Source organism: Festucalex cinctus, chromosome 19 (assembly GCF_051991245.1).
Source record: "Festucalex cinctus isolate MCC-2025b chromosome 19, RoL_Fcin_1.0, whole genome shotgun sequence".
Classification (NCBI taxonomy): Eukaryota; Metazoa; Chordata; class Actinopteri; order Syngnathiformes; family Syngnathidae; genus Festucalex; species Festucalex cinctus.
The window spans coordinates 12,794,236-12,811,822 of record NC_135429.1 but is presented as its reverse complement, the minus strand read 5'-3'; the positions used below and the strand labels follow the sequence as shown (position 1 = coordinate 12,811,822).

Here is a 17,587-nt window from a genome sequence, read left to right as displayed (position 1 = left end):
CTTGATTGTGTCGTGATTCACTTTTTTTTTTTTTTTTTTTGAGTCATATACATTTTACAGTGGCAACTTGAATCAGCCAATTAGCAAGGCTAGGCGAGGCATAGCATTAGCGAGTGCTCTTGATAAATAGAAAAATTCACATTTGTATGAAAAACAGTGCTTTTAACTAAATGGATGTTTTTGGGAGGGCTAAAGTTTTGAGTTCATTAATAAATAAATGAAAATGTTCAAATCAACCAATAGACTGAGGATGATTAGCTAATAAATAAGCTAACATTAGCGTAACGTGATTAAGATTGTTTAATAATTTGCAGCATACTCTGAAAGTTACACAGTATACGCTTCTTGAGCCCGTCTGTGAATGATGAAAAGTTTCAAGTCCAATATCCAAAGCTTTTTTTTTTTTTTTTGTGCGTTAGGTACTCCCAAACGAGCACTTTGAAGCAGCCCGTCAACATAAGTAGGGATGGACCAATAGGCTCGGCGGCTGATTGATGACATCATTAAACTGGCAAGGTGTCCCGACGGCCGGCTAAATGGCTCCGCGCCCACCAAAAAACTTGTCTAAAGAGAGAGTGATTCATTCCTTTTTTTTTTTGCACATGTACATTGAGGAATCCTTCATTCAGGCTGGAGATTGAAGGAGATCGACTGAACACTCCCCCCCGAAGTGCATGCACACGCGTGCACGCGGTTTTGGCTCGCTGGCCTCGCCATCTGTCCATTCATCAACATGCCACATGGACACTTGCTACGTTTGTCCGTCTGCCTCTAAAAAAGTGTAGTCAGAGCAGACAGAAGGAGGATCTGCCTTGTTTATTCTCGTCGAGTTTCATAGCTGCTAAATAATAATCTGTTGTTCTATTACAATTACACCCCATTTATTTTGGTTTACCTTTGTGACAAAAAAAAACAAAAAACAAAACACATGTTCTGTGCAAATTGACTATATTAGCATGTTTGGATGTGATGAGTGTATTAATAAATAAGCTGGCTGGATGCTTTCACAACATATTGCTTCTTTTGAGCGGTGTTACACAAGAGGTGCTGCGTAAAGAAAGGTCAAACCTCAGTAGTCATCGCATTTTATAGCTTTGTGCTAATTGCTTTGTTTTTTGGAATTTTGGTGCCAAAGAACTATGGTGTAGTGAGTTCAAGAGCTTCACGTAGTGCTTTGCCACCATCTTGTGGCAATTACAAACCTTTGGCACGCCAATTTGCCTTTTGCCGGTGTTAGGCCGAAACCTCGTAAGTCGCAATTTGGCAAATTAGATATTTTTTTGAAAAATCTATACTTTTGGTCAGTCCACACGTATGGGTGTCATTTTTACGAATTATTGACCAATTTAATGCGTTGAAAACGGCCTCTCTTTTTGATGATGCAATGTAATGACTCGTTTTTGGTGTCTCTTGAAAAGTGACAAATTTGGAGGTACAAGGTTTTGGCCCGCCAGCGATCTAAAACATCATGCATTTGAAAGATGGTCTTATAGATTTCCGCCACAAATGATCTGTGTGCAACATAATGCATATATTAGGGATGTAACGATAAGGGCAAAATCGTGATATTAAAACTGCCACAATATCGTCGTTGTCGTCATGTTCACAATATTTAAAGGAAACACATCTATTAAAAAGATAGGTTGATTTCCATTTGTGTAGTTTTAGCACCCTCTGGTGGCTAATTTATTAGTGCAATTTAATTTTCATTAGGGATGTTTTGGCCTTCTATGTTTAAAATCTGTGCTAATTGTCAGATGAAGGGGAAACTAATATGCTTGTAAGCGAGTCAATATGTGGAGGAACTCTATGTGTGCGTGCATTAACAAGTAAGCACCTCAATATTGTTATTAGAGATTGTAGGTGGTTTATATGCATTGCTGTTATGTACAAAAGCACATTAGTTTGTTTTTTTTTTGGTATGAGGTCAATTTTTTTTATTTTTTACAATATTGTGACCTTTTTTAAATATCGCCAATACATCCGCCCCCCCCCCCCCCCCCACAATATTGTGATAATTATCGTATTGTGACCTTCATCTCGTGAAATATCGTATCGTGATGCACTTTAATAGTAGAAATGTGGAAATCAAAAAGGGAGATGCAAAAACATCTTTTGTAGTACAAGTAACTTGAGGATAAAATCCCCGTTCGCTCCATTCAGCTTCTTCTGTGTCAAAGAAGAAGAGCTGATGTGACATTTACATTCACTGAAGCCTGCCGTGACGCTACCTGCGCTGACAGCGTAATCCGCCCACAATTCCCCTTTTTTTTTTTTTTTTCCGCCTGCAGATGCAGTCGTGTTTGCACCAACTTAAGCTCGCCACGCCTCGCCTCGGCTAAAATTGCCAAAAGGAATTATGTGCGTTTGCGGTATAATGGACTAGTTGGCGAGGCTGCTCGATTTTTCGGATGCTGGCTTAATCTGAACAAGACCGGTTGCAAGATGTATTAGCCAATCACAAAGACTCTATTAGCATCACACCTGCATATTTTTTTTAAATAAGATTTACAATGTCGGATATTAAAGTTTCCACCCTGAGGGGGGTTTATTTTTTTTTCCTGTGACAGAGTACACTCAATATTCCACGCAATGCTCCTCAACTAAGCCACCAAAACATCCCATTTCAAGCTGGAGGGGCTTTGTTTGCAATGTTTACACTTACTTGGAAAGGACTGATCTTGCCTGTAGTTCAAATGCCTGTTAAGTCTAATTTTTCCCCGAAGTGTTAAGAATACGCTGTCCTTCAAGCAACGCCGGTATACTTTGATACATAGCATTTACGCACATACTGTACGCGCTTGATTTAAAAAAAAAAAGCATACAGTATCCTCCAATCTCCACAAGTTAGAACCGTGGCGCTTACTGTACATTGCATTTAATTGTGAGCCAGCCATTTTCAAGACTTTACATGTAGATCATTTGTAAAAATGAAAGGCCCAGGTGAGGCAGAGGGGTGCGCCAAACATATAGCGATGTTGAAGATGGTGTGTGGCCATAAAATGTAATCATAAAATAAGAACAGACGGGCCTAGTTTTTCTACTTATTCAATTTTTTTTTGCTGATTTCCAGGATGTATCCAGCTGAGGGGTGCATAATGTAGCACTCAATTTAGAACAGAGCGGTCCAAATATTTGTCACAATCATCTATGGATCAATATTTTACTTTTTCTTTTTTTTTTTTTTTTTTTTTAGGATGTGACAGTATGGAACTTGCACCTTGGGCTGCTCGATTATGAAGAAAATATTAATCACGATTATTTTGGTAATAATTGAAATTACGATTAGGAGGATCTTTTTTTTTGTACAAAACAAGAAAATTTTAAAACGTTTGTGTAAAAATGTAAGAAAAAATATTAAGACAAATACAATTTTTTGAAACACTATAATTATGCAAATTCCTTTTGGATGAAGCAAAATTTATTAAAATAGTTTCTAAAATTTAAAAAGGTGCAAATGTATAAATTTAAACTATTAAATGTATAAATTTAAAACAACTCAAAATTAGTATGAATAGTTTTTTAACAATTACATTTATTTTGCAATTGTGGCATGTCATAATTAAAATTGTAATTGAATTTCGATTAATTTCACAGCCCTACTTGCACCAATTGCAAAGTGTATTTTTTTTTACTATTTTTATAGAGAAGAAAGAATAGAATATATTTTGCAAGAATAAACTTGTATTTTTGAAATGCAGTTTTTGAAAAATAATTGCTTTCACTAGTATAAATTTAAAAAATGATGTGACTTTAACTTGGAAAAAATACAACTTTATCGTTAAAAGATTCTGAAATTTTTCCTTGACAAAAGTGATTTAGTCGTGTAAAGATGACTTTTTTCCCCTTGGAAAAAAAAAAATACAACTTCATTCTCAAGAATTGCAATTTCTTTTCCCGAAAACATGAATTTGTTATTGTAACATTACAACTTTTCTTTTTTAGGATTATCAAGTGCTTATGAAAAATATCTCCACAAATGTGCATTAAAATCTGACCTGGTAACCAGGATAAGTAGTAAACCGTGACTTTAGTCGCACCGTGGGACGCCGATTAAATAAAACACATAAATATGATAAACACACCGATGACATAGCATGAAGGAGTACGGTCGCTAACATTATATGCGATTAAACGTTACCTGGAGTATATTATTCCCATGGTGCACGTCGCATGGCGAGGCCAAGCATATAATGGGCTTGTTACTAAGCAACAACTGCTGGAGCGGCACGGAGCACTTTGTCATGTCAAACAAAGTTCCCGGCTGTGCAGTTGCTCATAATGCTGCTGCTTTATTGCAAACAAATCACTGTTACGCAACATTCTTAAACTTGCTGGCTACCCCGGAGGGAGGACGCTAAACCAATCGTCACACCCGAGACTTAATGGCAAGCGTTTAAATGCTCATTATTTTTTCTTTGGTGATGATGATTCCCTAACAGGCGTTAACCATCTTAAATTGCCAATCGTAAGGAATCCAGACGTCTAATATCTCTAATAATGACTTGCATAATAAGACTGATTGTTGTGGACCCATCCGAAACAGAGGGAGGCAGTCCTATCGTCATGTTCAAATCGACTTATATTGACTGGCTTCATGAAGAGATTGTGTTCAGGAAGTCAGTCCACGTGTTAAATGTGTTCAAGGATCCCTGACCTTGATGGTGGTCAGATTAAGAGTCTGATTGCAGTCGTAAAAAACGCTAATTACATGTTTTCACTAATTGTGGCTTATGTCATGGCAACTTGGGAGCAATGTGAAGATTGTATGTTATTCTCTCAGCCATTTCCTTATCCACATTGTGTGTAAGGAGAAAGGGTGCATCAATTCTTGCCGCTATCTTGAAAACAAAATATTTAGTGTCTGCATTTCCTCTATATTCCCCTTCAAAATGTTAACTAAATAAATATGAGTTCATAAGAGGGAGGTGTGCCAACTCTATCGGGATGTGGTTGGTTAAAAAATTTGGGAAAAACTGTCATAAAATAAGAACAGAATTGTCCAACTGTCTCCTTATCCCAATTTATGCTTATCTCATTCTTTGAGTATGCGCCTGATTTATTACTAGTCAAGTGATGAAATAATTTCTTTCATTCTCCCACAAAGGGACGTGCACCCCATAAATTTTGTCTTCTATCCTCAAGTGTGCGTCTCTCACCCCGAGTCTGAAGCCCAACCCAAGGCCAACGCTGACAAACGACTTTGGCATTTACAGTGACGGACGCCCTCCGTCTTCGTCTCGCGTGGCTTCCATACGCCAGTGGGAGCCCATGAAAACCAGGCCAGGTCTCAAACTGGAGCCAGTTTGAGGCTCACCAAGTGTTTGTGAGTGTATTTATACTTTTGTTGTGATGCAACGATTATTCCCTTCATTATTTTACCTTTACAGACGGGCCTGTGGTCACTCCAGGCGGCGAAGACTTCGGCCACTCGCTGGCAGCTGATGCTCTTGCTGCCTTGGAGGACGTAGTCTTCGTCGCAGCTGAACTGCACCACGCCGCCGATGCTGAGTGAAAAATGAGGAAAACAGACATGTTTTGAGGAAAAGCAAATCTTTTCGCTGGCATGACCTATGCTCGCGCAGACAATACCTGAAGTCGTTGCCGTGGCGTTTACCATTCTCCGGCTCTCCAGGGTCGGGGCAGGAGTTTGATGCCTGTCGCACGCCGCCTTCATTTACTGCAAGGACACACAGATAAGCAGGGACACATGACAAAAGTCGGCAAGCAGCTAGCTTGAAAATGGCGTTTTGAGAGGTAAGTAATGGTTCATGCATGGAGAAGCAGGCGTGTAAGCAAACAAATAGAAAACCATTCTCCCGATATTTGACATGGATTAAAGTAGACATTATCGGAAAAATTGGAATTTTTAATGTATTCTATGAACAGAATGTTTTGTGAGCTACGTGACATATGTCAGAAATTCACTGTGATGTCACAGTGGGGCTAATTTGTATACCGTAATATTCGCCGATAGAGATCCTGACGCCATTTTGGCATGCATCTGCCACTTTGAGTAAACGGCAAATGCCACACGTAAACAATGATTGACAGCTGTTGTGGACCAGCTGCCTCAACGGGAAGAGGGGAAAAAAAGAAAGAAAAAAAAAAGGATCGAGCATGCTCCAGGCTATCAAAAGATGCCAATGCTAGCCAATGTTGCACTTTGCACATAGTGGCAAAATCAGAAGAGGGTAACTATTAGCGCACACAAAATGTGGGGGAAATAAGTTTTTCAGCCTTGGCTGAGCTCTCTACTCTACTGGGTGTGGCTCTACTTTACAATAGTGTTGGCATAAAATATCAAAACTAACTCAGCCTAAAAGAAGCAAAACAAAAAGTAACCGACAAAGTAGAAACCAACAGGTAGCTCAGCTCTGAAAAATTAAACACACAATCCTGAAAGATTCAACAAAAACAATTGTCCGCCTGGAGAATACTATCTCCGCGTCAAGGCGAGAATGAGAAATTAAAGTGCAAAACTTATTTTATCCCCTCTTAAACCTTAGAAAATCATTGTGTGAATAAGTAACAACCCCATGGTGTGTTGTCTTTGTGCTGGAGTACGCCAACACACGTTCTCCCTTCAGGAATGTGCTAAAAATGTTGAGAAGGAAAGAAGTTGGCCTGATTACACACTTTAAGATCATACGAGTAACTTTACTTGTTGAAAATAATACCTAATGAGGCCCTAAATTTGAGAAAATAGGCTACCACTGAACTGAAGATAAATTAGTCATGTTATTATGCATTATTATATATATTATTATTATTCATGGCATCATTCTTCATCAGCAGATTAAGTCTTGTTTGTCTTCTGGTACCCCGCGGCTTTGGGAGGAAACCTCGGGAGCGACTTCACTCAACAAAACTTCCAGACGACGCATGGGGTCCGTCAAAGCCTACCCGGTGTTTGTCGGAAATGTTTCCTACTTCCAAAAGCCGAGGAAACGCTGTACGAAGTGGGTTTGAGCCAAAGATCAGATGTCGCTGCCAGATGGCGACTGATTTTTCCGAAGGCATCGCGGTAGTGGCGTAACGATAGGCAGAGGGCGACAAATCGGGCGAGTCGTGTCGGTTTGTTGTGTCCTTCAACGTTTGAGCGCCGACAACTCTGACTTCCGTCCTCTTTGAAGCGACTCAAGACGAGAATTCATCTGAAATTCTTTTTTGCCAGTCTTATCGCCTGGTGTAATCTGTTTAGTCCCATCCATATTTTTTCCTAAATGCAATTACCAGTAAGTGTCTTTGGTCAAATTGCACATTTAAAACCATGGGGTCCAAAATAACAAATTTTTTGTCAAACAATGGACCAACACGTGTCTTGGGACAATTTGACCCAGATTTGGGGAATATATCAAAATAACCCAATTTACTTGGTTGTTGTATCCAAAATATTGAATTGTTTTGTAGAAAGCAACCCAAAAAGTTGAGTTATTTTATCTATTTATTTATTTATTTTTTTGCAAAATTGGTTATTTTTGACCCATAATTTGAAAGAGTCTAGTTTACAACGTTACCGACTGTCATGCCTGGGGTCACGCCAGGGTTAAGTTTGAGTTCAGGACCTGTCAAGTTGGGTTCATGACCGTGAGGTCGTGTCTGTTATGTACTGATGCACTAAGTGTCTGTTTTGAACTAATGTCACCGTCATCTGGTTTCAATTGGAAAAACGCTCTGTGATGTTTCAACTGGATTTATGCTATGTGATGTCATGAGCTTTGTGATGTCAATCTTTAATCCTTTACTTAGCCACAACCAATCAGATCGATTCACTGTCTGTAGTAGCAGTCTGAGAATTGTGTGTGTTTGCCGGATTATTGCTTTCTGTCCCTCTGTGCAACTCTTTGTTTCTCGTCTAGTCAAGTCTTTTCTACGCCTGTCGATGTGAATAAATAGTTAAAACCTTATTTGTGTCTGCGCTTTGGGAACCAACCTCCAGCACATGACACCGACATGCTACTGTCTGTTACAAGGTTAGGAATGACATCTAAGTGCTCAATTGTGAGTCAATCCCCTTCGTGGTTCACTATTTCTTTCTGTGGAATCTATCTTTAGCCTCACTTTTTTTGTGTCTGTTCTTTCTCAAACCTCAAGATGTCTTAAAAGTAAAGTAGTACAGTAGCTGGTCCAAAGAAGTATGTAGAAATGCTACATCTTGACTTGGAGATAAACTTTGCAAGTTTAGCATGGGTTGTGTCACTCATGGTATCCCCCCAAAAAAAATAAAATAAATAAATAAATAAATAAACCAGATACTCTGTAAGCCATTTACTGCGATTGGCTGGCAACCACTTCAGGGATTACCCTGCCTACTGCCTGAAGCCAGCTGGGATAGGCTCCAGCAGCCCCGCGACCCTTGTGAGGAGCAAGCGGTTAAGAAAATGGATGGATGGATGTAAGCTATTTATTTTCAAGGGAATGTTTTAAGGAGAGTTAGAAATCATATGAACCAACAGTTGTGCCTCTATTTGTTTAATAACAGCAAAATGAAACCAGGTTTGAATAACCTGTGACATGTGAATGAAGTGTTTGTTTAGTAAATGTGTCTCTACTGAAAACGGTAATGGTAAAGTAACACGACTACTACTGTTTGGACTGTATTACAGTTTGGACTTTAACCAAATGGGCAAACCAACGATTTTAGTCAGATTTCAATTAAAAATAACCCCTGACATAAAAATTACTTCAGACTTTCCCACCTAATGGCATGTGAACATACCCACTAAATTAATCAAAAATTAAATATTCCAGTATGTCTGCGAGTTTGCTATCTGGCTAATTATCTGCCATACCAATGATATTCCAATCAGCCACACTTTGCGTTGGCATCGCGACGATCCTGCTAATTTGGCTGTGACGTGGTCCATGTTCCAAATACTTAGCATCGCGGCACTGACATTAACATTACAAGCAGGCAATTCTTTGTCGAGTTCGTGTCTGAGGTGTGGCCAGCGAACAAACGCGTCAGTGTACACTCAGCAGGTGGCGGTGGATGCGCGTGTGTTGTTTCGCCGACAGGCTAGTTTGTTGCTTTGCTGGAGCGGCTAATTTGACCATCTGGACCATTCGAACGGCGCACCCCAGAGGGACCGACTTGTAGGCATCACAGAGGCGCACACGTACAACGGCGTAAATGTGCGAGTTACGTCCCACATGCGTCCGCGCTCGCTTTGGTTGCTAAACTAGTCAGAAAGGAGGAAATTAACATCTGAACCGATTATGGCAGTGCCATCTGTGGAAGTGATTGGGTGACCTGTTGGGAACATGACTGGGCGTTAGTGCTGACTAACTCTGCAACGGACAAAAACAAAACATTGAGCACCACCTAAAGGAGTGGTTAGCAAACTGGGAGTATGTGGGGGTCTATAAAATAATTTGAAAATAACTTCCCTATCTTTTTATCCTACATTTAGGGACCGTTGTGTAAATACAGCAAACTTACTACGGTAAACAACCTTAGCTTTGGGCTACTTAAAAGCTAACTGTTTAGGGCTCAACAACCAATCACAACTCAGCTTGCTAATGTCACATTACCAAACTCAAAACAGGTGAACCATGATCAGTCATTACCGAAGCCTTGAAAAACTGTAATGTCATTTTCAGTCAACAGCAAGTGGCAAAATGGCCGCCCCCTATGATAGATAAAAATTAGTGTATTTCGAATATTCCACAATTGCATTATTAATCAGAATGACTTGTTTGGACTATTGTAAAGACATTTTTTGACTGGGCTTCCCCTTTAATGACAATTCCAGTCAACTGACATGCAGTTGATTCACAATGTTGTGTTTCACATATTTTTGAATAGTTTATCCATAATAGTCTTTTGGTTTTAGTTTGAAGCGCTACTTCCACTTGAAATAAACTGCAATATACCAACAATATTTTGCAAATAAATGTACCCCCACTAACGGATGCCTCCACCCACCTGGAGTTGAGTAAATAACCGCCTCAGGCCGCTATTTGCAGAAATACATTGGGTCAGTGTTTATTTCTAGAAGCACATTGCTCAATATATTCTTATTTGATGACAGTACTCTGCTTTTAGTGGAAACATCGGATTCCTAAATAGATCACGACGGGACTCCGAATCCAATTAGGCGAAAAAGCGCCGGCGAGTGTACTCTCGTAGCGCTCTCTTGTATTCATGCATCTGGAATGATGTGCACGTCCTTGGAAGTGTGTCATTGGCTGTCACTGTCCACGCATGACCACGGAACCAGAAACGAGTGTTATTGAAGTGAAAAGAGAACAAAAAATAATAATAGCACGTCGTCATGGTTACATGCAAAAATATGTCTCAAAACACATCTGTGGAAGAGAGCAGTGAGTAGGAAAAGAAATTGTGTGCGAGAGCACTTAAAATGGTCGCTGACAGCATCAATGACTGGGACCTCGCGAACAAAAAAAAACAAAAAAAAGTGGGCTTTCTTTGCATGGAACCATGTCAACGCATACATTTCCACTTTACTTCCCACGGCCACATGGCTAGTGAACCATTAGCGGCCCAAAATTGGGATCATTTTGCCCTGGTATGTAATTGGTCCAATCATTATGCAGGATTTATTGAAATCAAAGGGTCAGAACAAAGGAAAACCTGCATATACTGGATGTTTTCAGATTATTATTTTTCATTTATTTATTTATTTTGGTAAATTTTATATTATTGGCTTTTGATTTAATTTTAAGAACTTTTCAAACCTGGTGAATCCATGGAGGGTTGTTGTTCAGAGCTCAAAATTACAAAATGAAAAATATTTATTCTATAGGGTCTACGGACACCCCTGGTGCCGTTCAAAATGTCTTATACTATTTTTTTTGTTTGTTTTAAGATTTATAGCTATTAATAGATATATGTGAATCTCATTTGTTTACACCCAAGTCTGAGTCCTAGTCATTTGATTTTAAGTATCAATGCAGTCTTGATCCAATATCACAGCAATGCATTACGAAGACAAAAAGACCACATTCAAATGGTCTTATCTTGTTTTTTTTTGCTTAAATTCCCAAAAATTATCCCATATGATAACTTTTTATATGGCTGCAAGTCAGCAGTGGTTTAAATCAAGTGGAAAAAAAAAATTCTTGACTTTAGAAATTACGAAAATTCAAAACTCAAATCGTTGTCAGCCAATACCGATCAGCTGAAAATCACGTGAAGGGCCCCAATTTCTGATCACACGATCGGGACAACTCTAGCTATTAATGACACCCAACATAGACTATAACGCAATCATGTCCTTACTACATGTTACTAATAGTATAATTGCTCAGCTTCCTGTGCAATAATATGTAAAAGGCCCCTTAAGCAAGGAAACCTCTACCAGGAACAGGATTGGGTAAAGTGAGGAGGTTCATGAATAGCTTTACAGAGAAAAAGTAGTATATTCAAATTGTATTTCTCGCCAGTTTCCGCTATCTGTGGCAAGGCTCGGTAGTTTCCCCTAAAAATAACAGGTGAGCACAAAACTGAGGACACTGTTGAAGAGGGATTATCTCAAAAGGATTGCTGTCTTTATTTTACTTAAAACCATTTGGTAATTGGAAGTGATGAATTCTAATTAATGTATATATTTTTTATAACAACCTTGATTAAAGCAAAAATGTATTGTTTTTTGTGTGTTTTGTATCAAGCAACAGACATCCATGGATTCATATCTACTGATTTTACAAGCTAGTGATTAAGACTTGCATACAGATTTGGTTTATGACAGCCCCCCGAGTACGAGATCTTCCTTGTAAATGGAGGGACCCCTGTCTGTAGCACAAAGATGATGCATAGAGGGAGGAATCGAGCAGGCAGCATGGGGTGCAGTTACAAAAAACAAAAAAACAAAAAAAAAAACAGCCCAAAATGATCAAAAATTGATCAGTCTCATGAGAAGAAGAAGACATGCATAAAACTGAAAAACTGTCATCCAAAATCCATATACAAAGAGCAAAACATTATTTCAGGCAAAATAAGCCACCCTTCAAAAGGATTTTCAACATAGTTGTGCTTCAGCAAAATAGGGCTCAGATAAGCCACAATAAATTGGATTGATGTGAAGCACTAAAGTGTTGAAAAGCCGTTTTTTAAAGAGGCAAAAAGCAGGCAAAAGGAAGAAAGACACATGAAAAAGCAAGGCCATCAGCACACGTTAGTTCATTAGCCACAGTGACATTAAGATGGAAACTCACAGATTGAAAACTTGCCGCCGGAGTCTTTGCCAGGGAACAATTTAACGCCCCGCGACTTAAAATCTACTGAGCGCTTCACTGCAGAAGAGAACAAAACACAGAGAGAGAAGAAAAAAATCAGAACAGACTGGATAAAGAGGTGCAAATAAGAATCATAATAAAGCAAGAGACAAGCGAGGAATGGCGGGAGAAAAAAAAAAATGGCCGGTTCTTCTCCACTCGCAATGCTGAGAGAGGGAAGAGCGGCAAGCTCAGCAGACAATGAGAGGCAAAAAAAAAACAAAAAAACATCAATTTCATGTCAGGGTGTCCTGCTGCCACATTCTCACAACAAAAGCAGGTCAAGTAAATTGGCACTTGTGTTGGGTTAGCTCCACTTTCAAAGATTTGATGATATGAGTCATAACAAAAATCTCCCTTTAGCCCTTCCTCATTCTTGGGAGACAAGCCTCGTTTGAGTATGTGTAAAGCTGATGGTAAAACCACAATAAAATGAAGTACAAAAATACTGGACTTTATCTGAATATTTTCAGTCAATTGAAATTGCAATCAATCAATGTTATGATAAAAACAGTCAAAGCATATATGAAGAAAAATCATGTAAAATACAAAAGAAAGTACCATTGCAGGTACCGGATTTAAACTACTACTGTGTATCTGGAGTTATTATGGCACATTCAATAAATGAATGAAATAAAAATAATAAAAACTAAAAAAAAAAAAAAATAAATCATGACTTAATATTTATTTTTTTCCCTTTTTTTCAGAAAAGTAAAATAAAATCATGACATTTTTTAAATATTTTCTTTTTTGAAAGAAATTAATAAAATAGACAAATGAAATAAAATAAAAAATAAAATAAAATCCTGACTTTTTAATATTTATTTATTTTATTTACCTTTTTTCTGAAAAATAAAATAAAATCATGACATTTTTAACATATTTTCTTTTTTGAAAAAAATAATAATATTTTTTTTTAATATTTCAGTATTCTGGATTTTTTTTGGGTGTCTCTTATAGTTCCTCATGACGCATTTCCGCATGATCGGCCCTCCGCTATAGAAGAACTTGAGCATCTTTGCTCATATCAATGGTTAACAGGTTCTGGTTATACATTCAACATATGTTTTCCAGATATACATGTCAAAATAAAATTAAAAAAAAAATCTAAATTTTGACAAAAATTATGTGAACCAAACAGAATATGCAGGGATCAACAACTATTTGGTGTGGTGAGGTGGTATTTGATAAACAGAGATTTAAAAAGAGAATGTCTCTGCAAATTGCTTCCCTGCTCTGTTATCTCACCAAAACTCAACCAATTAGAATGAAGTATTTATTCCACTTCATCGCCTTGTCGACATGTGTGACGCATAAAGCCAATGATGCGTCTGACACCATACGATATTATCTTGTCTTACCAAAAGGCGCCTTCAACTGCAACAAGAAATACGGCGCCGTTAGATTAGTGTCCTCGCTTTGCGTTGTTCTGCAACTTAGTCACATTTGTATCCGCCTGATCTAATTCATCGGCTGTGTTTAGTGTGCGTTTTAAAACCGGCGCGAATATGCATCAAAGTTAAACATCCCCATGGTGATGTTCTCACGGCAGATGGAGGGCCAGATGTATTGCACTGAGCCACACTTATGGGCTTAAGTGTTTGATTTAAAACCAAAAAAAAAAAAAAATGAACAAAAACGGGATTGAATTAGCGCAAACATCACCTTTAATACAAGCCTCATCGAGACGCATTTACCAAGAAGCCGTTCCGCGGTCTAATATTAGCTTGGTGCTTTTTAAGGACAATTTAGGTGCATTTTTACTTATTAATAGAACACATTAGAAGAGCGTAATAGCAAGTCGACACCCAGAGGGCTGAAACGTTTTTATTTGGAGGAAAGTCACATTTTAACAACACGGAGCTTTTATGATTATATGATGGCGTTCTCTGAGGAGCTTATTTAGGCAGACACACAAACATGCACTATTTACTCTAACTCACAACATTTGGGCTTAGTCTATGTTCTAATGTGGCCATGTGAGAATGGCTAGCCAACATGGCTAAGGAAAAGAGCTAATTATATGAGAACTAGAGTATTATGCAATTCGACCACATCCCGCCTCCAGGGTGTTGCACAGCTGAAAAATGTTTTGGTACTGGCACTCGCCATTCTCTGGTCAAATTTTGATTTTGTTTTATTTATTTTTTTTGACTGACTGATGGTCGTAGTGGACTGTGGCTGAAGGATTGCGCCGTCCCCTGTTCATTAAGAGCCGATCGCAACGCCCCGCAGACACAGAAACTCATGAATAGGTCATGCGGAGCGACGACGGCAAGGAAGGCGCGTGATTGGTAACTCGTGCCTTCGGGTAGCAAAGGCGGTCGTTCGCACCTCACACTTATGAGTGGGACAAAATCACGACACACTGAGCAGTAGTACAGTGGGAGCTTGATTTTGGGGGGGAAAGCAAATGACACTGTATTGTAATGTACAAAAACAAATGACCAGGTCAAAAAGTAAACGAGTTCCATAAACAGTCATTAAATCTAAATACAGACAGAACCAGATGGTCAAGTGTGGATAGTGGTTCATGTCATATTGTTTTTCCTGTAAAATAAAGGTTGGAAATGCATCTATGACACAGTCACCCTTTAACATTTTGATGACTCTACTAATATAGTATTAAGAAACATGCCATATACCACGAACAGTCTACTGTATTCTTCATACATCCTAAAAAAAAAACCCTGTTCATTTATTTTTTCAGATGTCTCCATGTATTTGCATCTAACTGCATGCCGCGTTTGCTTCTGAATGCGCATAAGCACCTCGTCTTTTAAGTCTGCCTAACCGGTTTAGACACGGCAGATTTCAGGGAGGTTAAAGTTGGTGCTTTTAAAATCAGCGAGTTTACAGGTAGAACGAAAACATCGCTGGAATCTCTCCCAAGTTTTTTTTTTTGTTCCGCTGGCGCCATTAATTAAACCTTCACGTTCGCCCATGTTAATTAATGTTGTTGAACAGGGGCCAAATAAGAGATTGCTACCTTTGGATTTGCACAGATGCATAACAGCTTTTATAACAAAGCTTTTCAGGGTATTTCAAATCCAGGTCATAAATCTACATTGGGCGCACCAGGACAATAATTATTTGATCATTGATTTTCCTCAGGGGATTGGTACCAAGAGAATCTAAACTACATATAAAGTTAAAAGTCCAGGTCTGGCATCCAGACAGCAAATCAAGTTATGTCATCCTAAAATGTAAATATCTGAATTGGCAAACACCTGGTACCAAAAAGACTCCACTAGGGCTAATGGTGGCTCAGGGACACCATTAGTCGCCATGCTAGACCTACCTAAAGTAAGATTTTCTGGAGCGACTGCCAGCCTAAGTATCATCCTCTAGGACTTGGTACCAAAAGAAGTAAATTCTATATCAAGTTCTGTCAAAGCCTGTTGAGACATAAAACATGATTAGGGGTACGAGGACTCAAAACATTTTGCTCTTGGATGAAAATGCCCAGAAAGCCAAACACGTGGTACCAAAAGGAGTCCAGTCCGTGTCTAAGGTTACTGGTCTCAAGCTCTCACCAATAGGATTAGTGAGACTCTGAAGCCTTCCTCCTTGCACATCTGGAAAGCCAAAGATTGGTATGGAGAGTCCATTACCCCTCATGCGTGGCCCAAACTTGTGTTGACTTCATCAGCACAGTCATCAAAATGGTCTCTGCCAAGGTAGACCAGAGACTTGCTACCAAAGTCCATTCTACATCTGAAGTTAAAGTCCAGGTCTAAAGCAAGATTGAATGCATAAAGCAAAATTTGAAGCACGAAGACTTTGTCCTTGGACTTCAAAATTCCAAACACTCAATTACAGCGCTGCTAGGATCATGTACCAGCCAGCCAATATATGTCACAACTTTTAAAGCATCTTTAAAACCAAGACTGTCTGCCTCCCCAGAGAGGTTCTCAAAAATAACCAGCCTCAATTGTATTTTAGCACATACAAAGAGCAATTCCTCGAGTCTCTACAACTCCCTGCTATGCGTGACTCACCCACTCTCTCCACTAGTAAGGATAACCCCGGCCAGCGGTAATGACAGAAGTTGACCTATTTCGAGGGAACCTGAACTGTAAAATTTCTGTCACCATTTATTATTGTGAGCCTGTTGACAACTTCCAGCAGTGCGCTGCTATTTCGGCTTTAATGGAATTCATGTCCCTTTATTCCCTTTACCGGTGGGAATGCGTAAGAGCAGCAGCCACCACCATAGCCTGCGAATAATGCATCTTCATACACAGTCGATGGTGCATTCACTTGGATGTGATCCGTACATGAATAAAAGATCAAACCTGTACCGTAATTAATCCACGCTTTTTTTTCTTTTCTCTCTCCGGGTAATTGCCCTGAGGCCTCAAATGCTAATAACGGAACATCCAAGCAGGGCAACAATCATTTCTTTAAAGCGACAATAAGTATATATACATATATATAAAAAATCAGCCTAATAAAAAAAGTGTTTTGAAACCATATTGGTGATATGGTGAGCTGTAAAAACTGGAATAGTCTCCTTTTAATGTTCTAATCTACAATACCAATGGCTCTGCTTCAAAATCTCCCTAACCATGTTAGCACTAGCAATTGGCTAAAAAATAGTGCTGTTCACAAATGGGTGGTAATTCGGACATTCATGCCAAATTAAAAATCAAATCAGAATTTGCAGACTCGGATCAGATCGTATGATGTCACCGATTATAAAATGATACGAGGCTGTATCATAGTTGCATGTCTGAGGTTTGTAACAAAACTGCATCAAAATCTCTCAAAAAATATTATTAATATTAATATCCTGATGCTCTCCACAGCTAGCTACTGTAAAGAGCAGCATGCAGAATAATCCATCCAACATTCAGGATGTTTGTCATGAGGACCACTATTTTCCAACAAACAAAGTGTGCAATAAACGACTCAGATTCGACCATTGACCACAATGCAATGTGAGATTCTACTTAAAGAGATAGTTCGGATTTTTTGACATGAATCTCTATTTCATCCTCACCTCCAGTGTGTGCGATCAGCACCGACTTACCCCTGACAGCGTTCTGTGACACGAGTTCTGGTCCGGTGTTGGTCGAGAAGACAGTAGCCCGGTATGTTGGCTCTCGTTGCGGTAATAAAGCGTTTTTCTTCTAAAACAATTTGTGTTAATAAGAGTGATACATTTGCTTTACAAAACTCCCTCCTGAAAAAAAGTCAGTCTCCATTACCGCCGGGTACTATTTTTCTGTTCGTTCGTATCACTGCGCGTCGCCCTGTAGACAGCTGATAGTCGCGCCTTCCGCCTTTGAAAAGACAAACAACTTTTCTATCAGCTGTATGCGGGGCGCCGCGCAGTGAT

At 39.0% G+C, this 17,587-nt stretch overlaps 1 protein-coding gene across 3 annotated transcripts in view; it reads right to left on the bottom strand.

Moving 5' to 3' along the window:
- csmd3b (CUB and Sushi multiple domains 3b) overlaps positions 1-17,587 on the bottom strand; it is a 331,521-nt gene that overhangs the window by 95,386 nt on the left and 218,548 nt on the right. For 2 of the 3 annotated variants that reach the window (XM_077507458.1, XM_077507460.1), the window contains exons 11-13: positions 12,184-12,261; positions 5,593-5,680; positions 5,383-5,507 (exon numbers count right to left, since the gene is read on the bottom strand). In XM_077507458.1, the coding sequence (XP_077363584.1) occupies positions 5,383-5,507; positions 5,593-5,680; positions 12,184-12,261 (291 nt within the window). Of the gene's footprint in view, positions 1-5,382; positions 5,508-5,592; positions 5,681-7,520; positions 7,587-12,183; positions 12,262-17,587 lie in introns of those variants that run through there. The other variant, XM_077507461.1, reaches the window with a different exon arrangement.